Here is a 26,247-nt window from a genome sequence, read left to right as displayed (position 1 = left end):
TGCAGCAACAAGCTACAATTCAGGGGACACAATCAAGCCAAGTTGACAATGGAACTCAACATCAAGTTACAATTCAAGGGACACAATCAAGCCAAGTTGACAATGGAACTCAACATCAAGTTACAATTTAAGGGACACAATCAAGCCAAGTTGACGGTGGAACTCAACATCAAGTTACAATTCAAGGGACACAACTTCTTTTAGACATTTAATGTCTAAGTATTTTGATTTTAACTTTTTGGGAGACATTTTGTAATATGACCATCACTTGTTTATGTTTAACTGATTTATGAATTATGACAATGAGATATCTTTTATGTTTATGGTTTGTTAGTTTATGAATTATGTCAATGACATGTCCTTTATGTTTATGGTTTTTTAGAGATATTTGATTCAATGGCATCACAAATGACAATGACTGGTTTACTGGTTTATAGAATTATTACAATGAAAATGACATTTTGTTTTTGTTTTATCTAGATGGTTTCAATTGGCAACACTAAGTATGTTGACAATTAAGTCATCTTCATCAAAATAACCAAGCTCGAAGGAATCAGGATAAAAAAAACAGTTTTGAAATATATTAACTAAAGAACAGTTTGGATATATCAAAGTAATGACAGAGAAGAGGGCGGCAAAATGATTTCGAGCTAGCGAGACCAAGTGCAAACATAACTATATAACTTTGTTTCCATGTGTTTATAGGAATTGATTAAGTCACTGATAACCAACACTGATACTTGTGAATATCAGCAGACCAATTTTGCAGTAAACTGCAAAGTCTTCATTGAAAACAAGAAGAGATGACACCATCATCCTTATTCTGGTCGCCGCATTTTGGGCAGCCGGTAGCATTGGACACTAATGAACTGCAAAGGAAACAGTCCAACACGGTTTCCTGTTCCAATTTCTTGCCCTCCTCCCCTCGTAAAGTGGATCACCATTTCATCACCAACATATATTCCTGCAATTCAGCTTAATCAAATATCAAATACGACAACATTGGCTTGCATTAATATCAAAACAAAGTTTGTATTTACTTTGTGTATGTTATGAGATCTGCTCAGTCACATTCAAAATCACTTTACTCAAAACAAAATTATACCCAAATGAATTTTATGAGATCTACCCAGTCACATTCAAAATCACTTTACTCAAATTTTTGAATGTGACCATGTTTAATTCGAAATCAGTTACAAGAAAACTTAAATCCATGAGAAACTTTGCTTCCAGATCCGACTTATTTGTTTTTCAAAGATGATGGTAAGATTTAATTTTAAGGACTTGACCCGATCCGACGACGATGGCTGTTACTTGTATGACGGCCATGGTCTTGTCATCTAAGCTTTGACAGAATCGGCCATGGCTTGAAAACTCCATTGAAGCATGACGAGAGAATGAATTGGGTGAGTGAGAGAAAAAAATCATGTGCAGTGAAGACTATTATAATATTGTAAGTAAAAGTTTGATCTCAACCATTAGATTTTTTTTTCCACATGGCACTCACCCATTTAATCTATGGAATAAATGGAGGCATCGGCAAAAGTTAATATCCATAAGGGTATTTTTATGCACAATGCATAAGGTGATGACAGCCATCCGATCATGATTATAGTGATGACACGTGTATTGATCTGAAGGTCTCACCTCTGACCCTGAGTCACACAGGATCACAGTCTCAAGCTCTCTCAAGGTCTCAACATCGCGATTCTCTCTGAATCTCGCCGTCGTCTTCTCCCTTCGTAATCGGTGGTGTACGGTGGATTCTCGACGGTGGTCCTCGCTTTTCTTTCTTGTTCTGTTCTTCTTTTTAGTTATGAGTAGTTTGATAAAAAGGGTGGCGGCGATGGTTGTAATATGAGGAAGATGAAGTACTCGTAGGTGTATCAAGATCAAGATCAATTTCCGTTCAATTCCTCTCATTCTCTTCAATTTCATATACATGTTGTATCAGGATCAAGATCTAGGTAATTCAATTAGTTTTCGTTTTTCCCCAAATTTAGATCAAATTCATGTTCTTGAATAAATTCTAATTACTAATTCACATGCGATTTCGTTTGAATTTGGATTTGATTTTGAATTTGGTTTAATTTGAGTTTGACTAGGTTTTGGAGTTGGCTGGAAATGCTGCAAGGGACAACAAGAAAAGTAGAACTTTGCTAAGTCATATTATTCAATTGGCTGTTAGGAATGATGAATAATTGAGCAAAGCTTCTTGGTGATGTTACCATTGCTAATGGTGGTGTTATGCCTAATATTCATAACTTGTTGCTTCCAAAGAATACTGGTCCTTCCTCTAAAGCTGCTGCTGAGGATGAATAAACGAATGAATGAATTGTTACTTGAAACTTGATTTTGCAGATGGGGATAACAAATTTAGTTTCAATTTTTTGTATATGGGTTTAGTTTTAGAGGTTCATGACTTTGATCTTTAGCTATGTTAGTGGTTCTGTTAGTTACAGTATCCGCTCATCTCTCGAATGATCAAACACTTGGTATTTTCAGAATCTCATCACATCCACCACTTTAAGCTCTGCAAATCTCTTGGTAAATTAATTCTTAGTTGTATGTGTTGGAAATTGATTTGTTGTATTATCTGGTCTACACACTGTATGGCTGAAAAAGTGTATATGGTGCATCCGAGATGACGGCGGACTGTTTAGGCGTGCAGGAACATATTGGATAAGTAGTGCTTACTCAATTCTTGAAGCAGAGGCCCTAGTTCTTTTAGAGGCCATGAAGGATGCAAGCAATATGAACTTACATGCTAACCATGTTGGTGTCTCAGCCTTTAGTATCCTTATTTCAAATATTAAGAGATTGTTGCTTTTAAATTCCAACTTTGAGGTAAAGAGAGGTTTGTGCCCTGCCCATTGTCATGTCCGATATGTAACCACTATAACGAGGATGATTGACATTTCCTTTTTTACTGTAATAACAGCAAAACAGCGTGGCAAGCTGCTGGACTCGATGTGATGATTTCGGCGCGGTTTCAACACTACAATGCGCCAAAAGATGTTATTATGAATATTTGTCATTATGAGGGCAAACATATACAGCTGGGAAATTCGCTATGCTAGTGTGGGTCTTGTGGAATAATAGAAACAATTGGGTTTGGAATAATGTGAAAGATTCGGGGCAACAACTATGCGGTAAAGCGATGCATTTGTGGAATGAATGAGACGCGGTTCAGCAAATTCGCGACAGGAACAACAGCAGACCGCAAGTACATTAGCAGAATACACAGTGGAAACAACCAAAATTTGGATGGCTCAAGTGCAATGTTGATGAAAACATGTTAATGAGAAATACTGGTGCTATCAAGTTATGGTTTAAGCTCATCATTGGTTCAAATTATGAATGTCACAAGAGTTTCTGTTTATCCATTATGTGTATTATGCTGTCAAAGTATTCCCAAAGGGCAGCTACTCATATGCCTTGCAATCCTTGGGAGAAGTTTGGTGTCTCATTGCTGTTTTTACCTTGTTTAATTGTTTTGGATTGGATGCATGAAGTGATTATGTTATATAACAACCATTTAGTATAAATTTTGTTGTTGAGCGTCAAAATGTTTGAAAGAGATAGTCTCATTTATTGAATTGCAAAATACTAACAAAGAATTTAAACATTCCTCACAATCCAACTGGCAAAGTTTTCACAAAAGATGATCTTGAGACTATTGCCGGAGCATGCTGCAGACGAAATTGCCTTGCTATAACAGATGAAGTATGACACTCAATTACTTTCTACTCATAGAACTTCAATTGCAAGATTTAAACAACATATTCATGGAATGAATGAAAACAGATACTCATGTTCCATTTGAATCTTCTCCTGCTACTTCAATTGATTTTAGGGTGCCACAATTTTTGCATAAATCAGTTTTCTAGTTGCACATTTTAATTAGTTAATGACAGTAATTCTTTTATAAAAAAATTGGTTTTAGTAGATAAATAGAAATTGATGGTTCTTATTTGCTTTTAATTTGGATTATCATACTTCTCCACATGAATTCACGGTTGGGGATATCTCACTCTCTTCGGTTTTATATCGTCTTAAAAATTTAAATTTATTTCACAATTTTTATTAAGGGTTAAATATGTTTTTGGAGAACAACTCTTTGAAACCATTCCACAGTAAAAATGGTTTCATACCGTTATACACTGAAACCATTAGTCTAGTTAAATGGTTTCATGGCGTTATACACTGAAACCATTATTATAGTTAAATGGTTTTATATGAGCATTAGTGTCAAAATGTTATACATTGAAACCATTAGTCCTTTTAATTGGTTTCAAGATGTTATACACTGAAACCATTTGTCTAGTTAAATGGTTTCATACTATTATACACTGAAACCATTATTCTAGTTAAATGGTTTCATAGCGTTATACACTGAAACCATTAGTCTTGTTATTTGGTTTCAAGATGTTATACACTGAAACCATTAGTCTAGTTAAATGGTTTCATAGCGTTATACACTAAAACCATTATTTTAGTTAAATGGTTTCATATGGGCATTAGTGTCAAGATGTTATACATTGAAACCATTGTTATTAAGTAAAACATCATATAACCATTTTACAAAATCGAATAACGATCAAAACAGTATAAAGAACATCGATTTTCGTTGAGAAATGAGAGAGAACGAACCGGGTTAGGTCGCTGGTCGCGCGACCCGTTTTGCAAAAAACAGGTGAGGAAGATGAACAGTGTCTTCCAGCTACGCCCAGTCGCAGCTTCGGCGCGTGTGGCATCAGGGAGGCTCCAATTTTTTCACGTTTTTATATAAAAAGTAGAGAATAATTTTCTGGGAATTTTGAGACCCGTTAGGTATTTTTATGAGACTTTGAACTATTTTTAGTTAATTAAATGGGGTAAATATGCTTTTATAAATATCAAGTTTTAATAAAAAATTTCCAGAATTTTATTTAGGGTATTTTGAATTATTTGGAACGGTTGGAGATACCTCACTCTCTTCGATTTTATATCCTCTTAGGAATATGTACTTTTGTTGTTAAATTAAATCAAGTTAATTGGCCTGGGGTATGGATAAGAGGAGTAGTAGGCTTTTGTTTAAGAGGAGTGAATGACTAATTGAGTTTCAGAGAGTTGTACTATGAAACCATTTTGTTGGTAGATTGGTTTCAGAAAGTCGATGTTTAATTGTTGCTTCAAAAACCATTTTGCTGGTAGAATGGTTTCAGAGACTTGTACTCTGAAACCATTTTACTGGTAAAATGGTTTCAATGAGTTGATTCTTAATTGTTGTTTCCTAAACGATTTAGCTGGTAGAATGGTTTCAGAGAGTTGTACTCTGAAACCATTTTGCTGGTAGAATGGTTTCAGAGAGTTGATGTTTAATTGTTGCTTCAAAAACCATTTTACTGGTAGAATGGTTTCATTGAGTTGATTATTAATTGTTACTTCCTAAACCATTTAGCTGGTAGAATGGTTTCAGAGAGTTGTACTCTGAAACCATTTTACTGGTAGAATGATTTCAGTGAGTTGATTATTAATTGTTGCTTCCTAAACCATTTAGCTGGTAGAATGGTTTCAGAGAGTTGTACTCTGAAACCAATGAGTTGATGTTTAATTGTTGCTGCTGGTAGTTGTTTCAGAGGTAATTAATTAATTAGTTAACAATATTAATCAAGATTATTATTATTCTTATCATTTCATTTCTAAAAATGGCAACCATTTTTGTGATGATGTTTGCATACTTTTTTTCTCATTGCATTTCAATATAACTTAGTCACGTGTTACTCTGTTTAAATTACCGTTAATCTGGTTTTTTATTTTAGCTTTGTTGGATAGAAACTCAGTGTGTTCAAATATTTTATCGAAGAATCAAAATACTCTTAATTAGTTTTCAATTATAAGCCAGTTTTGTAAGGTTAGGTATAACTCTCAATTCTAAGAGGTATCAGAGTCTGCTTTACAATATAGTAAAACTTACGAAGAGTTTACAATTACATATTTTTTGTAACAACTAAGTTAACCATAAATACTAGTATGAAAGTATGAAGTGTAAGGTTAGAAAAAAACGAAAAAATGAAGTGTAAAGTTAGAAAAAAAAGTTAAATTATTAACAAAATTCATATTAGCACCAACTCTTCATGTTTGTTTACTAAGCAATTATGTTGGCTTGTGGGGTGTATGACGAAATGGGATGGGGTGTACGAAGAAATTATGTTGGGTTTGGGAGGTGTAGGACGAAATGGGATGGGTGTACGAAGCAATTATGTTGGGTTTGGGGGGGGGTGTAGGACGAAATGAGTGGAGGTGTATAAAGCAATTATATTGGGTTTGAGGAGGGGTGCAGGACGAAATGAGTGGAGGTGTATAAAGCAATTATATTGGGTTTGAGGAGGGGTGCAGGACGAAATGTGGTAGGGTGTACGTAGCATGGGGGGTGCGTGATTTTTGGGCTGCTCTTTTTAGTGGGCTGGGCTGGCTTATGCACCATGCATAAGTAAAGGCTTATGCATATTAACCACACCCGGAGGCATCCTCAAATGGAGGGGACCTGCACTCCGTAGGAATGATGAGTTGATATCGTGAGTTTGATCCTCACCTTCGTAGTAAAACAAAAAGAAATCTATGAGACACTTATTTTGGAATGCTGAGACACTTTTCAAGGGCAGGTTAGTAGAAGTGACGGAAAAGGAGGGGCAACTTGGTAAACTGTAGAGGCTACCAATGGTTTATATCTCTCTTCACCACCGAACCCAACTCCATAACCAAAAGCTTCAATTTATTCCATTTCCTTCACTTAGAAGCATTGCATGCATGTTCTCCCTCTCATTTGTACCTTGCATTGTTGGTGGAAGTCAAGAAATTGGGAGTTTTCATCATCTTCATCAACAACTTAGTTAATCTTTGAAGTTCATCTCACATTAATTCAGGTGAGTTCTTATTTACGTCTTGATCATATATTAGGATTTTGAGATGTAGATGAAAGGACTAGATAGATGGAGGAGATATATAGATTGAGAGTTGAGACAATCTAGTTTTGTAAGTAATAAGAATATTGCATGGTTGATGAATTGTTTAACATTCACCTTAATTCATAAGATATAGTATAATGCTTAGAATGGATTAGAGAAAATTAGAATATTGCATGGTTTAGATTAGGGAATTCTGCAATTTTCTGCAGGTATTAGCCAATGCCTCAAACTCCAGGCAAGTGGGCTGGGACGCAAGGCGTCTGCACATGCGCGACGCGCATGGGCCAGCCCTACTGTTTTGGTTTTTGGGCAATTTAAGAGTTTTTAGAGCTAGTAAGGGTGTCTAAGTGATTTTAATTTTTTTCCTTACTTAAGTAATTATTTATTTCCCATATCATTAGAATTGTGAAAAATAGTTGTTAATACCTTAAATGGTCAAGAGATGTAAATGAATACTTACGTATAATTCAGAGACGCTCACACTCAGATCGCCCTGGAGTTAAAATTTGACAAATAATTCATATTGTGTTTTCAACCCTTTAATATCATTTCATTAAATAGTAAGTCTGATCAGCTTAATATTTGTATGTGATAGGCAGGATATTATGGCGGAAAATCAAAGGGGACCAGGAAGGCCGCGTAAGAATCAAAGAAGGAATCAAGGGGAGGATCCGGGAGGGAGTCAAGAGGTCAATGAGAATGAAAATCCCTGGACTCCGACACTACAACAACAACAACAACAATTTATGATGCAGATGATGCAACAGAACCAGCAGTTTATGCAACAGTAACAGCAACTCATGCAGCAGTTTGTCCAAGGAATGCATCATCCTCCTCCACAAGAAATTGGGAACAGAGTCTTTCGTGATTTTTATAAGATGAAACCACCGTTTTTTGAAGGGAGTTTCAATCCTTTGGAAGATCATGGTTGGTTAAAGGAGATGGAAAAAGTCTTCAAGGTGATTCCGTGTACAGAAGAAGAGAAAGTGATATGTGCTTCTCATATGCTTAAGGGCGCAGCAAAAACCTGGTGGGAAGGAGCTCTAGCATACATGTCTGCTAATCACATTCCAGTGGATTGGGAGCACTTTCGGTCGGCATTTCTTGAGAAGTATTTTCCAGATAGCTTTAGGTTCCAGAAAGAGCGGGAATTTTTGCAATTTAAACAGGGGACTATGTCGGTATCAGAATTTGTTGCAAAATTCGAAGAGATGGCCCAGTTCTCCCATCATGCCGAGTATACCCCAGACGAGAGGTGGATAATTAATCAATTCTAGTTTGGTCTGAGAGGCGATATTGGCCACATTGTGGCTCTGCAGAGGTATAACAGTTATGCAGAACTAGTACAACAATGTTATATTGCGGAGGCAAGTCTAAGTAAGATTCATAATGAAAGGGAGCAAGTGTGGTAGAAAAAGAAAGATTCAGGTAAGCAGCTAGGCACATGAAGTAGGAGTAGCCTTTATTGAGAAATATAAGAACGAATGAAGCAGAAACCACCATGTCAGCTAGAGTGTACGCTTTGGATGCTAAGAAGTCGAGGGGAACAATGATCTCATTACCGGTATGTGCTATATATTTAAATCAAAAACTTCTTTTTGTGTTGTTTTGTAGGCTTAATTTAGAAGTAAACCCTTTACCTACTCCAATGGTAGTAACTGCTGCAACTGACGGTAGTATAGAGACTGCGTGGGTATGTGAAAAAAGTCGCATTACTTTTTAATGGACTTGATTTCTGTACATTTGAAGAGTATGGATGTCATAGTATAGAGACTGGCTTTCCGCCAATTCCATATATCTTGGATGCAAAAAGAAAATTGTTTTCATACCACCCGGAAACATAGCAGAAGGAGAAGTCATATCTGTATTACTCGATAATGTTCATCGGATGATTTCTTTATTTTGTATTAGTTGCTATGACTTGTATTAATCCCTATGATGTAGTATCTTGTAGATATGGTTATTACTAGTTGTTATTATTATTATTAGGCTTAATTGATAAAATGGTCCCTTAAAGACATTTTTGGTTTCAGATTGGTCCCTTAAAGAAAAAAATGTCCAAATAGGTCCCTTAAAGAAAAAAAAGTCCGAATAGGTCCCTTAAAGACATATTCGTTAATCAGTTTGGTCCCTAAAAAGAGGTCTAAATAGGACCAAACTGATTAACGGATATGTCTTTAAGGGACCTATTCGGACTTTTTTTTCTTTAGGGGACCTATTTGGACCTTTTTTTCTTTAAGGGACCAATATGAAACCAAAAATGTCTTTAAGGGACCATTTTACTAATTAAGCCTTATTATTATTATTATTATTATTATTATTATTATTATTAATTGAATGGACATGACATTGACACTTGTCGGATACCGAACACACATTCAATCAAGTGCCAGTGGTATATAGCTTCAATGTGTTTCTTATTACTATTCTGGATAAAAGTCGTTGATAAGAGAAAAGTAGAGAAAGGTAAATTGGATTTATATTGATAACGAGAGAATATAGATTAAACTAAGGAGTACATGAGGCTTATGTAGCCAATGAAAAGAATAACTAACAAGTCCAGCTAACTAGTATTACTGACTGTTATAACTAACTTTTATATCTAATAGTTCTCACCACCTACATTGGCGACAACTATAGATGAAAGTAAGGGGTCAGATGCTCCACTAATATCAGCACCTTTACTTCTTACACTGAGTAGATAATCGACAGCTCTCTCAGTAATAACCTCGCCGGGGATCAATACTGGTATGCCTGGAGGGTATGGACATATAAGCTCCCCCGAAACCTTACCGATGCTCTCCTTCACCGTTACTTTTCTTTTACTTGCAAAAAATGCATCTCTAGGGGTCAAACTCATGATTATATCATCAAAGGGTGCATGATCAGTAAGCAACCTGTCTTTAGGTTGCTGAACAGTAGAACATGTTGCAGCTAAATACTTCACTCCCGATATAAGCCTTTGGACATGGTCTCTACAAGTTCCAAGATTAAGTGCATAAGTGATAGATTTATTCCCAACAAGTTCACGGACGATTCCGAAATCCCTGCATAAGACTTCATTTGCTTTGTAACCTGAAATACCAAGCTCCCAAAAACCTATAGTAAGCCGCAATGGATCAAATGCAGGAAAGTTCGGAAAGCTTGAATTATCAAGTACTGAGATTCCAGGGATTTGCTTTAGCAAGCACTTTGCTTCATTGGCTAGTGCAATTGCTTGGTCGAATAAAATATCAGGGCTTTCACTAAGTTGAGCTCTAGCAGCATCTAGGGATGCCAAAAGCAGGTAACTAGGACTTGTGCTTTGGAGAGTTTGGAGACACCTAGATATATTTTCCTTATCTACAATGTCACCTGACATGTGCAGCATAGATGACTGAGTGAAAGAGCAAAGAACCTTATGAGTAGACTGTACAATGAGATCAGCCCCTTGCTGGAGGGCTGAGCTAGGGAGTTTAGGATGAAATCCTAGATGTGCACCATGAGCTTCATCAACGATCAAAGGAATTTTCTGAGAATGACACAACTCAGAAATGTCGCTCAAGTTACTGCAAACACCATGATAAGTGGGTGAAGTGATGAAAACTGCTGCTGCTTTTTTTCCGTCGAGTTCTAGTTCTTGGATAGCGTTCAATACCTGCAACACCAGCCACAGTAAAAAAAAAATAAGAGAAAGAGAGCATCATTAGATAGAGTTGCCGGAAGAGTCGAGCCCAAGGAGAATTTCTAATATCAATTTCTAATGTTAGTGTGTATAATATCTGAATTACTTGTAATGGAGTGACGCCACCAGCGATGTCCCAATCATTTTTATAATCAGGAACAATGTACTTAGGCACTGCACCAGATAATACCAAGGCAGATATAGCCGATAAATGACAATTCCTCGGAAGAATCAGAAATTCTCCCGGTGAACAGGTTGCCATTATTGCCGCCTGGACCCCACAAGTAGTACCGTTGACAAGAAACCATGTTTCTGATGATCCAAACAGTTTAGCTGCTTCTTTTTGTGCTTCTAATATGGGTCCTTGGGGACAAAAGAGGTTGTCAAGTTCCGGAATGCTGGACAAATCATGAGCGTACGGTCTTATTCCAATGAGTCGAGTCAATGAAGCAGGAGCGGCATGGCCTCTGTTATGTCCAGGAAAGTGAAAACTGGCAGCATTTGCTTCAGCTGAGGCTTTCAGTGCACTGACTAGAGGAGGTTGGCTTCTCTTCTGAAGCTCTGGTGAATTGTTGCACAAAGCGGTGTTGTTTGTGATTGATGCGGTGTTCACCGTCCCAATGCTCTCATCTTGCCCATATTCTTGAACTGCAGTGCTCCGTTCCTGTAGAATAATTTAAAGAACTGTTACTTCCTGACAAATCTCGGTGCATTGAAGGAATGAGTAGGTCATAAATGTCTAATCTTATAGGAATGCACCGAGCATCAATTTTAAGTCCTATCTTTTTACCTTAGTGTTGAATTTACTTGTGGAGCACATTCAAGAGTCAAAACTGTTATGCATGCTTTTTGAAAATGATTTGAGAGAAAATATATAGGAGTTTAGTTCGAGACGTGGAGACTAGCTTTAGCATGTGTTCGGTAGTATGCAAAATCGTAGTAGTACTGCTTGTCAATTTAATGCTTGAATTTGTAGCCTCGTGACTTTCACAATAAAATGACATTTAAACGTACAGTGGAGCAATGCTATCACACTACCAAACACATGCTAAGAAGCATATGGCTTCCGTTAGAATAAAAATAATACATAGTATATGAAATGTAAGTTTAGGAAAAGGAAAAACACCCTTATTGCTTAGAGGTGAAAGTTCGAGATCAGACTATACCAAGAGTCATACAACCTAAAATGCCTTGGATCTATTATACAAAATAGCGAAGAAATAGAGGGAGATGCAAACCATCAGATTCAAGTTAATGATTGAAATGGAGGAGGGTTTTGGTTCTCCGGTGTTTTTCGTGATACAAATGCACCACAATTAATTGTTAAACGAAGATTTAATCATACAACTGTAAGGCTAGGGATGTTGAATGCGACAATCTGTTGGGCGATGAAAAGCCATCATGGAAATAAACTTATTGTAGCATAGGTGAGAATGATGTGTCTGATGAGTAGAAAAACTAGAAGAGATAGCATTAGAGAAAGTTAGGGTAGCACCAAGTGAAGAAAAGATGGTTGAAGTTTCACTTAGGTAGTTTGGTCATATTTATAGGTGACATTTGTAAATTTCACTTAGTTAGTTTGGTCATATGAAAGTGGTTTTAGGTGGTTGGTCATATGTAGGTGACATTTGATATATTGTAGCGGGTGCCAACTAGTGGGATAAAATTTGGTTGTTAACTAATTATTTGTCTAATAGTATTTCACCATCTTGATGCTATTAAAAGAAAAAAAATGATATCATATCGAAAAAGAAAAAAAAAGAATGAAATGATATAGTAATACATATCAATCCAACTAATCATTTTCTTAAGAATCGCGCACAATTTAAATACGACACTTTTTATGAGTAAGCGGGAGTAGTATTTAGAAAATAAATCAAAATGGAATAGGGAATGAAGGGGACCTGAGAGCAACAAGACGGAGTCATTGGCGAAGGCCTGGAATTGAATTTGTTGGAAACTTCCTGCAAACAGAAAAGGAAAATGAGAAGTGAGAAGTTAGAAACAACATAAAAAAGAGATATTCTGGTTAGTGGTTAGTGCTTGCTTACAGAAAATTGAAAGCAGTTTGGCCTTTTGGGGCTGAAAGCCGGCGAGATCGAAAGTGGAAGTGATGATAATGAGAGTGAAGCATACACCATTTTCTTTCTTTCTTCTTCCACCACCTTCTGCTCTGAGCTTGTTTCCTCTACCACTCTTATTTATCTTAATCCCCTTACTAATAGCCTAAGATACAGGTTACTGTACTAACTCTCTGAAGACATTCAAGAGCCTAAGATACAGGTTACTGTACTAACTCTTTGAAGACATTTAAGATATGTTTGTACAGTCATGAATAACATCACGGGATACATGGGTATGGGTATGATTTACTGTTTTTCAAATTTTTATTTTCCTACCTTTAATGAGGTTTCTTTTCAATACTTTCTAATATTTTAATAAATAGATCATAATTCATAGTATAAAGAGCATATAATACGTCCCTGTGAGCTTAACTAAATTGACAGGAACATTGCACTATATGTGCATGAGTCGGGGTTCGAACCCCGAACACTCCACTTATTCATTTTTAATGTGGATTTTCTACTCACTGGGCTACTTGACAAAAAAAAAAAAAAAGCATACAATACAGGTTTTCCAAACAGGTCTCACATTTGTAATTTTTAAATGTCAATACCTGATAAATATCTAATTTTTCAACTCTGCATTTCAAAAAAAAAAATTACTGAATAGATTCTACTAATAACTTTATGGGTCACTTTTGTAAAAACTTTTACAAAACTTCTATAAAATAAGCATGATTTAGTGTTTTTCAAAATAAAAAAATTTACGTTTTTTTAACAAAAATAAACTTAACTTGTATCAATATAGTTTCAATGCAACATGACATGTATAAATTCATTCTAAAAATTGACAACAAAAAAAATTTAAAAAAAAAAAACTAAAATTCAATGAAAATATTGAAAAGCTCAATTCAATGAAAATACCCAAAAAACTAAAATTTTGTATCCATATATAGTTGTTTCCTTCAAATTCAATCCCCACACCACACTCCAACTTCATGTGATAAGGGGTCCCAATCCCATATCTCCACAAAGTTTTGAACTGGGTAAATTTTTTTTTTTTTGTTTTTCACCACCAATTGAATTTGGTTCGGGGGTTAGTTTTGGTATCAAGTGGTTCTAGCCTCCTCCGATCGTAGTTGCGGGAGATCGAACCGCGGTTTTTCCTACTAAGTTCAGCGTCAATCACCACTGAACCAACTAATAATTGGTTGGGTAAAATTATTTTTGTCTGCTCCATAACAATTCTGATGCCGCATCCACCTTTAATGAGGTTGCTTTTAAATATTTTCTTCTTCTTTTTTATGAAATTTATTCAATATTTTAATTAATTAATTTTTATTGTGATGGATTTGGCCCAATACAGAAGCATTAAAATTGCTATAAACTCCAATTTATTTATAGATCTAAATTTTATTTATTTTTTACTTTAGAGTTGTGTGGTTTGAGCTAACGAACTAAATTGAATTACTTTGTATGTTTCCCCCCACCCTCGGTATGCCTTATACCATGGTGTGGGTTTCAATAAATTTTGCTGCTTTTCAAAAAAAAAAATAGTGTTGAGTTCGAGCTAAAAAAAAAATCACATCAAAATATAAAGTTGAGTTTCGAGCTGAAAATGAATTGAACCAAAAAAGTCGAATCGAACTGTTCGTGAACTTTAAACGAGCCAAACTTGAACTGAAAAAAGAGTTTGTGTCGAAATCGAGCCGAGTTTCAAGCTGAACCAATTCCTGTTGAGTCGAGCTCAAACAAATTCGACTCAGCTCGACTCATTTCCAACCCTTGTATCGACCAATCACAAAGAAATCATATTTTTTTGGGGGTGAAGAAAGTGTTGGCACTTTAACTTATGAAATATGCTTCATTAAAAAAAAAAATCATGAGGTGAGGGAAAGGTGAGGAGGACAAAAAAATTAATTCTTATAAGGTTAAGTAGCTGCGTCCAAAAAAAAAAAATTTAAGGTTAAGTAGCGAACTATTTTTTTCTCAATTTTTGCTATTAAAATAAAAACATGAAATGTGTACACTACAAAGGCTCTTACAGAGCAAAAAAAGGTTACATACTTCATAGTTATAGTATAAGATTATTTTCATAATTCTTTTGCCATAGCCATTCTTGTAAAGCTCATCCAAAACTAACTCTAAATACAGCTGAGTTGAGTACAGAATTTACAAGTAATGTTGACCTTATCCTGAGAGGAGAAATTTGCATGGTTTAATACATTCACTATTATTCTTCAGACTGCTATTTAATTATGAAAATTGAAAATATATATTGTAGTGATTAACAGGTATTTAGTTGACCTTATTCAATCACTGCTAGCAATTGTTGATTGAATAACTACCTAAGAATTTCTTCATCTGTCTGAAATATTTGTCAATTGTATGAGACCTTCTGGTGTGATGCAAAGGCTAGAGAAGGGTATTTGAGAAGTTTTAAACTTCAAGGCCGTGGAACACTAACACAGGCATGGCACATAGACTAACTCATAAAAGTTAGTAATGATTTGAAAAAATGTGATTGAATGTAACACAGGTATCTGTATTGTGTCGATGTAAGACAACGATACATGTAGGACACCAGACGCACCTTCAATCTGAAGTGTCGGTGCTATATAGCTTCAAGGTTCTTCTCACATCTCACCAGCTATTTTTACTGTACATCGCAGATAACTATAGAAGAAAGTAAGGGATCAGATGCTCCAATAATGTCAGCACCTTTACTGATTAAATGGAGTAGATAATCGACGGCTCTCTCAGTAATAACCTCACCGGGGATCAATACCGGTATGCCTGGAGGGTATGGACATATAAGCTCCCCCGAAACCTTACCGATGCTCTCCTTCACTGTTACTTTTCTTTTATTTGCAAAAAATGCATCTCTAGGGATTAAGCTCATGATTATATCATCAAAGGGTGCATGATCGGTAACCAATCTGTCTTTGGGCTGCTTGATGGAAAAACATGTGGCAGCTAGATGCTTTATTCCTGATAAAAGCCTTTGGACATGGTCCCTACAAGTTCCAAGATTCAGTGCAAAAGTGATAGATTTATTCCCAACGAGTTCACAGATGATTCCAAAATCCCTACATAAGATTTCATCTGCTTCATAACCTGATAAACCAAGTTCCCAAAAACCTACAGTAAGCCGCAAAGGATCAATCGCAGGAAAGTTTGAAAAGCTTGAATTCTCAAGCAATGAGATGCCAGAGATTCGTTTTAGTAAGCACTTGGCTTCATTTGCTAATGCAATCGCTGGGTTGAATACAATTTCAGGGCTTTCACCAAGTTGAGCTCTAGCAGCATCTAGAGATGCCAAAAGCAGGTAACTAGGACTTGTGGTTTGGAGAGTTTGGAGACACCTGGATATTTTTTCTTTATCTACAATGTTGCCTGACATGTGCAGCATAGATGACTGAGTAAGAGAGCATAGAACCTTGTGAGTAGACTGTACAGTTAGATCAGCACCTTGCTGGAGGGCTGAGCTAGGCAGTTCAGAATGAAATCCTAGATGTGCACCATGAGCTTCATCAACAATCAAAGGAATCTTATGTGAATGACACAACTCAGATATGTCGTTCAAGTTACTGCAAATACCGTGATAAGTAGGTGAAGTGATGAAAACTGCTGCTGCTTTTTTTCCTTCCAATTCCAGTTCCTGGATAGCATTCAATACCTGCAACACCAGCCACAGAAGAAAAAGAGAGAAAGAGAACAACATTAGATAGGATTACCGGAAGAGTTGGAGTCAGAAGAGAATATCTAATATCAAATTTGAGGTTGGTACGAAATCAGAAGAAAGACATTTTTTGAATGAATACGAAGATTATGTAGCACATCAACTGCTACGCTAGCATGCCAATTTCTTTTAGCACAATGTGGTAGTGTAAATTAATATATGAATCACCTGTAATGGAGTGACACCGCCAGCGATGTCCCAATCATTTTTATAGTTAGGGACAATGTACTTAGGCACTACACCAGATAATACCATCGCAGATATAGCCGATAAATGACAATTCCTAGGAAGAATCAGAAATTCTCCCGGTGAACAGGTTGACATTATTGCTGCCTGGATCCCACAAGTAGTGCCTCCGACAAGAAACCATGTCTCTGATGATCCAAACAGTTTGGCTGCTTTTGTTTGTGCTTCTAATATGGGCCCTTGGGGACAAAAGAGGTTGTCAAGTTCAGGAAGCTCAGGCAAATCATGAACATATGGTCTTATTCCAATGAGTTGAGTCATCGAAGCCGGAGCAGCATGGCCTCTGTTATGTCCAGGAAAGTGAAAAGTGGCAGCATTTTCTTCAGCTGAAGCTTTCAATGCGCTAACTAGAGGAGGCAGGCCACCTTGCTGAATATCTAGTGAATTGCTGAATGAAACGGGCTTGTTTGTGATTGACGCAGTGTTCACTGTCCCAATTCTCTCATCTTGCCCATGTTCCGGCAGTGCAATGCTTCTTTTCTGTAAAATAATTCAAAGAATTGTTACTCCTGATAACCCCAATGCAGTGAAGGAAAGCATAGGTCATAATAATTAATGACGAGGTACCAATGCATGAACAACATTTCATTTTTGCAAATGATATAGTTGATAGAGGAAATAAATGGGAGGTTAGAGACTTGGAGACTAATTTTAGCGTTTGTTCGGCAAAATACAAAATTATGGTAATAATGCACATCTATTTGAAGCATCATGAAAATCACGATGAAACAACATTTAAACATGTGGTGGGTGTGGGATGTCACACTACCAAACACACATTTAGAAGCATATGGCTTTTGTTTCAGTACAAGTAATAAAGAATGTATGAAATATAATTTTAGCAAAAGGCAAAGCACCCTAAGCTTAGAGGTGAAACTTGGAGACGATACCATACCACAAGTCACACAACTTAAATATCTTGAGTCTTACAAAATGACGGAAACCATCGGATTGAAGTTGGTGGTTGGATTGGAGGAGGGTTTCAGGTGTTTTGTTCGATATAAATGTACCACTCACGTTAAAGGTAGATTTATAGTACAACTATAACACCAACAATGTTGATTGAGACAATATAAAGTCAACATGGGAATAAACTTCTGTTTGGATAAACAGCTTATTTGCACCTTATAGCACAAGCACTTATGCATAAATTTATATAAGCTATTTTTATAGAAAAAAATAAATAAAGATAAATTGTTTTTATTTATGCTACGAGCTATTTTCATAAACTATATTGGAGAACTTGTGAAATTAAGCTAAAACAAACTTATGAAAATTGTCATAAGTTGTTTTCTTAGGTTCTCCCAAATAGTCTCACAAAACTTATGTCAGTAGATAAGCTCAAATAAGTCAATCCAAACATTGTGTAGAACGATGAGTGAAATACGAGGCGAGATGAGATTAAGAAGGATAGTATTAGAGTATTAGAGAGAGTCGAGGTAACACCTATTGAAGAAAAAAAATATGGTTGAGTTTGAGTTAGGTGGTTTGGGCATGTGTGGAGGACACTTGTAGAATTCCATAGTAAGGAAAGTAGATAAGAAGGGGAGAGAAGCCCAATCAGTAGAGCCTATTAAGCCCTATTTGGATAAACAGCTTAATTAAGAGTTTATAGCATAAACACTTATCATATACGATTATACATATTAGGGCCTATTTGAATTGACTTATTTGAACTTATCTCTCGACATAAGCACTTGCGAGCGAGATTGTTCAGACTAGCTTACAGAATCAACTTATGACATGTACAAAAATTATTTTGAACTTATTTCTAAAAGCTCTTCAGGATAGCTTATGGAAACATGCTACACAAACATTTTTATGAACAGGGGTTATGCTATAATAAGTACTAAAAACATGTCCATAAGTCCAACATGAATTAGAAAAGAAGAATCCAAAAAGAAAATGAATTAATTGTTTAGAAAATAAATAAAAATGGAATATGATGTGAAGAGGACCTGAGAGCAACAAGATGGAATCGTTGGCGAAGGTCTGAAATTGAATTTGTTGGAAAATTTCTGCAAACAGGAAAGGAAAACGAAGATGAGAAGTTAAAGCAGAAGAAGAAAGTTAAAAGTGAGAAATAAGCGCTTACAAGAAAATGGAAAGGTAAAATGCATTTTGAGTTTTTGGGAGTGAAAGGGGGCGAGAGTGAGAGTGAAGCAGCAGCATACACCATTTCTTCCAACTTCCAACCACCTGATGCTCCTTTTCATATATAGATAGATATAGTTTTTTCGTATAATATTTTATTTTATTTTTGCATAAAATTTTTCCTATAATATTACTTCCTCATTCCTTTTTTAAGTGACGTTTGACCATAGATTTAACGTTTATCTTTAACTGTCATTTTAGTATTTTAATAGTATAATTTGTCAATTATACTATTTGATAATTACTTTTATATTTTTTATTAAAACGAATTAATGATATATATTTGAAAAAATTAAGTTTGTTGCGAGAGAAAAATAAGATATTAAATTTTTTGATTAAATAATCAATTTGTCGATGCAAGTTCGTGAGTTTTTGATTAAATAAGATATTAAATAATCAATTAAGATATTATTTTTCTTTGTTTTAAGAAAATACTTGAATATGCAAATCATTTTGGTTTTGGTCCGTGACGTCAAAGTCCGTTTAAAAAAATGCATGTGTCAAACGGAAGCTGACGTGGCAGCGTGTGACGTGGCAAGTGAGGATGATGTGTCAAAGAAGATGCACAGTCATTCACTCAGAGGGACCGAATCAAAAAATGAAATTGCAAAGAATGACTAAATTCAAAACAACTAACAAACGTTTTAGATTCCAAGTAATTAACTTTATTATATATATACTGTTAGTAGTAGATATGCGACTATAAAAAATGACATAATCTTCTTTGATGTTTTTTTTTATTTTCCTTTTTGTTATACGAAACTTTTTTGATGTTTTTTGTTGATAGAATAACTTCTTTGATACTATTGTGAAATTGAGTTCATATTTTTATGCGTAGATATCTTCAATAACTGAAAATTATAATGAATTTTTTATTATTTTTGTTGTTATTTTTATGCATAGATTTGTTCAACTTCTTTGATGTTATTAGATTGGAGTAAAAATATTATTAGAGTAAAAATATTATAATTATTATTAGAGTAAAAATACACCTATGGGTAAAAAAATTAAAAGATTATTAAAATTGATGAGGAAATTAGATAATTTGGTAATAATTATTTTTTAAAAGATATTGTTAGTGGATTAGTAGATATATTGTTAGTAGATGCCATCATGATGACACAAAAGGCACGAGATTATATTATCCATTATCCAATTTGCAAATGTTGCTAACGTTAAACAAATGCAGATGATTTTCTTAGTAAAGGATTAAAGATTTACTTTTTTCCTTTTTTTTTGTTGAGAATATTTAAGGATTAAAGATTTACCACTCTTATTTTGTTAAACAATGTTATTGTGACATTCAGTAGCCACTTTCTATCTTTTTCTAGTTTTTTTTTACTCATTAAACTCACAAACCAAACCCTAGTGGCAAGTGCACCCTCCCACCATCATTCGTTGCCGTCCTCCCTCCGTCTTCGTTCCCTTTCCTGCTATTTTATCATAGAAGAGCATGCCACAATGGTGTATCTTCTTCCCGAAGGAATTCAAGGTTGGCATCGATGTTTTGAGGACTTACACCAACCGTACGAAATCCGAGAATGTCTACAGAGCCATCCTTATTTGCCAGAGTAGCCTTACTGACGTCTCACGAGATTTCATCATCTTTGAAATCGCATCCAAATTTCAGATGGTATTAATTTTTTAGGAGGCAGAAGTGTTGTTTAACATAAAAGATCATGTGCTTGTGCCAAAACACCAGATTTTCACTAACACTGAGAAGAAAACCTAGCTAGAGAGATACACACTTAGGGGCCGGTGTTTTCAGATATCTTGCTTTTTTTTATGTTCTAGTATCTGGACTTACATTCTAAAAACATATAGTTATTAATATGGTATTAATAAAATTTAAAAATGAATTATGTACAAAAAAAAATATTTAAAAAGAATTTGATGTGAGAACATATTTAAATGGAGGAAGATACAATATGAATGAAATATAAATGACCATCTTTGTTAGAGTAATGGTGATGGCATAATCATTAAGATCACTATTATCATAAAAATTACCAGCATTATTACTACCCTAGCCTCAATCTCATAAGCATGTTTATTTGCTTTTTGAAAAGACATATAACCCAAAAAAGAAAATTGTTAAACTATGCATATATCTCATATATAAAATTATCCAATGCATGTTAATTGAATTCTTTCTATTAAGTAGAAAATCTAATTTGCCATTGCATATTTATTTTATCCAAGTATTCTTTCATTAGAGTCAAGATATTGATAGTAATAAATAAAAACCTAGTCAAGATATGTATATGCAATCCCACTTAAAAATTATGAATTTACACATATCTATTGAATTTCTTTTAGTAATCTATTGAAGTTATAATATGTCATAGTTTTAATTATGATTTGTAATAATATCACCCATTGCTAGATACAATGAATAAATTATAAAATTTAAATATTTCATTCATTTGCTATATCCCTCGTGATTTGAAGCAATTGTATATTCAGCTAGATTATTATTTAGATACATACGTAGAGAAAAACAATTTTTTTTTATCATGATATTAGTACGAACTTTCACCACCGTTAATGACGGTTAATCTCCGTCAGGAACCTGTGGACACATAAAGTGAGTTCTCCCCTCTCAACCAAATTAACACTAGATAATGTGACTATAAATAGTTTCTCCATACTAATTACTCGATCCCGTCTAAAATTTAAGCAAAAGTTAAAACATATTTTTTTATATGATGAGCAAAACTTAAGTTGATTCAGTACCTAATATGCAATGCAACTTCTTAAGGAATTTTACGCCTACACCTTCGGATTAGAGTAGCTCTAGAAGCATTTTCATCATCGCATTCAGGCGATTCCTCCACAACAACTTCCTCATTTCTTACCGGAGTCACGGTCAAAGCTGGTTGGGAATTGTCACCACTCATTTCTCCCTGTCTGTGAGTCAACCATTTCGCTGTATTGAACCCTTTGTGGCATTAACTCTTCGCCCTCAGCCACAATATCCTTCATCGTCTTCCAGTCATTGAAATCATATCTGAAGACAAAATGAGTTAAAGAAACTTCTTTTGACATTATAGAGTTAGCAGTCGGAGCATTTTTTGGTGAAACATAGTGCCAACGATTTTTGTCCATAATGATCTCAGCGCGGCCATCTTTAACTAAAAATGAGAGGGCAAACAAGTTTTCCACTGTCTGAGCAAACGAAAATCGGTTCAAAATCAAGTGTTCAAGTTGAACCTTTTTCTTTTCCCTTAATATGTTAAACATCGTTAACATGTTTTTGTCAGTATCGGTTTTTTCCCCGCCTACAACATCATCATCCAGTTGTTCAGTCCTAGTAGTTGTAGTTGGGAGAGGAGCGCGCTTTCTAGACACAATTGGTTTGTGATGTTTCAACTGATTTTCCATTGGACCAAGCATGGTAGAAGAGCCATGAGCCGCGAGAAAAATGGGGGAAACAGCAATGCCGAGGTTTTTCCAGTCGATTGAAGTATTGTTGGGTGGGAAAGCATAGTGTTTGAGCAGAGAAGAAACAAACTGAGAAGGAGTAACGTCTTCGTTGATCAGAGACTTAACGGATTCAGCTAAAGTGCTTGTGAGATCGAGAAGTGCTTCAGCGTCGATAACTTGCTCTTGAGGTCTCTTGATTTGGTCATGTAACTTGTTGAACTCGTTAAGGATTGAATAAAACTTGTCAGAATCAATTTTCATCAAATCATCTTTTTTCTCATTGATAACAGACTTGAGTTTGTGGAACTCGGAACGGATATTGATTCTGCAACTGGAAGAGTCTTGCTTCTTTGCAGTGTTATCATTGGCATTGAGTCGTTCTCTCTTAACCCGTCCAAACACTTGTTCCTCTTCTTCTACTACTATTTCCTTGTTTTTGTTGCCTTTGCGACCCATTTTTCAACCCTAAGCACAACACAACACAGAACTGAGAGTTTTCAATACAATATGGTTTGATTGAATCTTGTATACATTTAATCATTGTATTTAGATATGAAAGTGTACATGTGTAAGGAACCACCTCATTTTTTCTATAAAATAGTCAAGAACAATACATGAAAATGGATGTATAAAGAAATATTATGGATCACAAGAGCATTTAGATATCAAGTTAGGGGCAGATATGTCAACTCAGTTGGCACCCCTATCTAGGGATGTAAATGGATATCCATGAAGGCCGATAGTATGATATTTGTGTCCACCTCGTTGGATAAATATGATATCCATGTCTGTTCCATATTCGTGCGGGTATCCACTAAGCGGATAATTCACATATTTTGAGATATCCGCGGATATTTACAGATATCCATGGATGAAATGGGAAATTGAGATTTTTTATCGTAAATGAAAAGTTGTACGAATATGATGAATTTTTTTACCTCAAAAGATGAAAAAATAACATGGAAAGTTTTCTCTATTGAATATGAAGAGAAAACATAAAAATATGAGAAGACTAATCTTTTTATAAGATAAAAATACTAGAATTTATATTTAAATAGGGATATTTAAGTAATTTTACTAATTTATTAGTGGGTATATATGGATATCTGCGGACATTGATAGTATTAAACCTGCATCTGTATCCATTAAATACGGATAATTGAAATATCCATTTATTTTATCCGCGGATATCTGTGGATAAAATCCGCCACGGACACGAGACGGATAGTTTAACAGATATCGGCGGATAAAATAAACGAATATTTCAATTATCCGTATTTAATGGATATGGATGCGGGTTTAATACTATCTATGCTCGTGGATATACCCGCTAATAAATTAGTAAAATTACTTAAATGTTCTCATTTAAATATAAACTATAGTATTTTTATCTTATAAAAAAACAGTCTTATCGTATTTTTATGTTTCTCTTCATATTAAATAGAGGAAACTTTTCATGTTCCTTTTTCATCTTTTGATGTAAAAGTTTTCATCATCTTCTTACAATTTTTCATTTACAATAAAAATAAAATCTTAATTTGCAATTTTATCCATGAATATCTGTAAATATCCGCGGATATCTCAAAATTCATGGATTACCCGCTTAGCGGATATCCGCACGGATATGGAGCGGACATGAATATTATACTATTCGCCGCCACGGATATCCATTTACACCCTGGGGGGTAGGCCTTACCCGAAAGGAAAAAAATGGAAAAAAAACAAAGTTCAAGTACTGGTATTTTATTATCCATGGACGGATCCATAAATTTTAGCTAATGGGGGCGAAAATCATATACTTTTTTTTTAACACAAAAATGCATCGATATACTGTAATTGTTATTTGATTTCTCAAAGAAGTAATAAAATGGTAAGTAAAACAATTTAAATGAAAGATAAACCAAGAAAAAAGTGGCTATACTAAAACTTGACTTCCCTTTGATGTATGGGTATATATATTAAGAAAATAATTGGAGATTTCAAAACTATATCTAATATGCAAGTCAATATTCTTCAACTACTTGCTTCAAACAAACATCATCATATCCTCATCTCCAAAGTTTAAACATCATGACACTAACGTTATTTGCCAATTCAAAACACCGGCTTTTTTTTAGTCAAGTAGTCTAATGACTAGAAATTCTACTCTTAAAGTGGATAAGTAGAACGTTCGAAGTTCGAACTCCGACCCCTACATATAAAATGTGATGTCCCTTACCAACTGAATTAAATTCATAAAGACTATTTTTGGCCTTCTTATAATATGATTATATATCCTAAAAGCATTCTAATATCATTATTATATATTAAAGCATTTATGATAATAGAGTCTCACAATCAGTTATATCACACACCTCTCCAATCTATAGTCTCAAGCTCAATGGGGGCAGTAGTTAATCTTTAATTGGTACAAAAGTAAAATTATTAAACATTTATTAGATAAATTATTAGATAGAGTGGGGGCAGTTGCCCCCAATATGTTACACTTAAATCCGTCCCTGTTATTATCTACGGTCCCCAAAGTCATTCTCTCTACAAGAAAAGATTCACTCAAGTGGGAAAAAATTTGAGGAAATAATGTGACCATTGGATTATAAATATAAAAGATCAATCTTTTAAATTTAAAAGAAATGGAGAAAAATTAATTGATGGTTGAGATATAAAAATTGAGGGAGGGGGGAGGGGGGTGGGGGGAATTGAGACGATTAAAAACTTTGCCATTTTGATAATCCCCTCTCCCTATACATTCCCATATTTAGCCTATACATTCCCATATTGGGAGGTAAGTCAAATTTACTAATTTATCCATTTTGGACCTCCATTACAAAAAAGTTTCACAGTGATCGAAAGAGGTGGTGAAGTTGGGTGAGCTGGTGATAGGGGAGGTCGATGATTGGATCCATGAGATTTTAGTTAAGAAATTGAGAAATGGAGGATCAATCAAATTTTGGACCGATGTTTGGCTATTCAAGGTGTCTACACAATCAACTCAATCCATCATGGAGGTGGATAGCCGGCCGATGGTCTTTGCAACTTGTAAATGACTTATTGGAGATGCTAGAGCCGGCGGCGGAGATATATAACACATGATGATGATTCTTGGTGTTGCCGCATTGAGGACGGAGGTATGTATTCGGCTAAAACTACTTATTACTAGTATCTTTTAGAGACATTCTTTTCTAATCCTTCAACGTGTGGTTGAGTTGGGCTCCATCTAAGGTAATAGTGTTTTCATGGCAAGCACTTATTGGTTGACTACCAACGAGATCGAATCTATTACATAGAGGAATAATCCAACAAAGGATTTTACCTACTGATATTACTTGATCAAATCAATTAATTTGTAATTAGTATTAGTTAATGTTATTAGCTGTCAATTAGTCAAATTAGTTTAATTTGTAATTAAATATTATCCTTTGCCTTATATAGTCATCAACGGTTCTATTATTTAGGATATATAAAGAGGTGCTCTTCCTCTCAAACTTGTAACAAACTTTATCAATTCTCATATATATCCAGATGTTATATATTTATCTTTCTATTTGGTTGATTAATTTCAATATGGTATCAGATTTGCTCTAAAAATTTATTTCTTCTCCCGTTGTTATATTTTGTTCTTTCTTTTCAAACAATCATGGATGTCAATCCCTTCAATGATTTTGCTACCAATCCTTCAAATCCCTATTATCTTCATCCCAATGAAAACCCTTCTTTGATTCTTGTTACACCACTACTTGATAGCAAGAATTATTCTTCGTGGTCTCGGGCGATGAAGGTAGCCCTAATTTCCAAAAATAAACTTCGATTTGTCGACGGCACTTTTCCATGCCCTTCACCAACGCATGCCTTGTATGAACAATGGATCCGCTGCAACAACATGGTTCTGTCATGGCTGCAACGCGCAATTTCTGAAAGCATCTCTAAATCCATTCTATGGATCGACAAAGCTTCTTCTGTTTGGACCAATCTTGAACTTCGTTTTTCGCAAGGGGATATTTTCCG

At 35.0% G+C, this 26,247-nt stretch overlaps 2 protein-coding genes, 1 long non-coding RNA gene and 1 pseudogene across 4 annotated transcripts; 1 reads left to right on the top strand and 3 right to left on the bottom strand.

Moving 5' to 3' along the window:
* Positions 1-1,587: 1,587 nt before the first annotated feature.
* LOC123917884 lies at positions 1,588-3,620 on the top strand. The gene is made up of 2 exons (XR_006812590.1): positions 1,588-1,967; positions 2,106-3,620. It is a non-coding gene; the product is annotated as an uncharacterized LOC123917884 (long non-coding RNA).
* A 5,787-nt stretch (positions 3,621-9,407) lies between these two features.
* Positions 9,408-13,033, bottom strand: LOC123918308 (arginine decarboxylase-like). Its single transcript, XM_045970316.1, has 4 exons — positions 12,666-13,033; positions 12,519-12,578; positions 10,721-11,278; positions 9,408-10,587 (listed from the first exon to the last, which is right to left on the bottom strand). The coding sequence occupies exons 1-4, from the start codon at positions 12,753-12,755 to the stop codon at positions 9,553-9,555; spliced, it is 1,743 nt and encodes a 580-aa protein (XP_045826272.1). The 5' UTR covers positions 12,756-13,033; the 3' UTR covers positions 9,408-9,552.
* Positions 13,034-14,700: 1,667 nt separating this feature from the next.
* LOC123916782 (arginine decarboxylase-like) lies at positions 14,701-18,942 on the bottom strand. 2 transcript variants are annotated; one of them, XM_045968314.1, is made up of 5 exons: positions 18,761-18,893; positions 18,624-18,683; positions 16,588-17,145; positions 16,278-16,356; positions 14,701-16,187 (listed from the first exon to the last, which is right to left on the bottom strand). In XM_045968314.1, exons 1-5 carry the CDS (start codon positions 18,842-18,844, stop codon positions 15,334-15,336), a joined length of 1,635 nt encoding a protein of 544 aa, XP_045824270.1. In that variant the 5' UTR covers positions 18,845-18,893; the 3' UTR covers positions 14,701-15,333. The 2 variants fall into 2 exon arrangements, with proteins under 2 accessions (XP_045824270.1, XP_045824269.1); XM_045968313.1 differs by having other exon boundaries at positions 14,701-16,356; positions 18,761-18,942.
* Positions 18,943-21,435: 2,493 nt separating this feature from the next.
* LOC123914744 lies at positions 21,436-22,701 on the bottom strand (annotated as a pseudogene).
* Positions 22,702-26,247: the final 3,546 nt, after the last annotated feature.

Source organism: Trifolium pratense, linkage group LG3, assembly GCF_020283565.1.
Source record: "Trifolium pratense cultivar HEN17-A07 linkage group LG3, ARS_RC_1.1, whole genome shotgun sequence".
In the NCBI taxonomy this organism is placed as follows: Eukaryota; Viridiplantae; Streptophyta; class Magnoliopsida; order Fabales; family Fabaceae; genus Trifolium; species Trifolium pratense.
This window is presented reverse-complemented; position numbering and strand designations above follow the sequence as displayed.

Excerpts from the sequence above, each read along its gene's own strand:
- LOC123916782 (XM_045968313.1), bottom strand. The coding sequence starts at position 18,844 with ATGGTGTATGCTGCTGCTTCACTCTCACTCTCGCCCCCTTTCACTCCC. Across the intron at positions 17,146-18,623 it reads TTCCATCTTGTTGCTCTCAG|AAAAGAAGCATTGCACTGCC; the intron begins GTCCTCTTCACA and ends ATTATTTTACAG. Across the intron at positions 16,357-16,587 it reads GCGGTGTCACTCCATTACAG|GTATTGAATGCTATCCAGGA; the intron begins GTGATTCATATA and ends CTGGTGTTGCAG.
- LOC123918308 (XM_045970316.1), bottom strand. The coding sequence starts at position 12,755 with ATGGTGTATGCTTCACTCTCATTATCATCACTTCCACTTTCGATCTCG. Across the intron at positions 12,579-12,665 it reads CAAACTGCTTTCAATTTTCT|GAAGTTTCCAACAAATTCAA; the intron begins GTAAGCAAGCAC and ends TTCTGTTTGCAG. Across the intron at positions 10,588-10,720 it reads GTGGCGTCACTCCATTACAA|GTATTGAACGCTATCCAAGA; the intron begins GTAATTCAGATA and ends CTGGTGTTGCAG.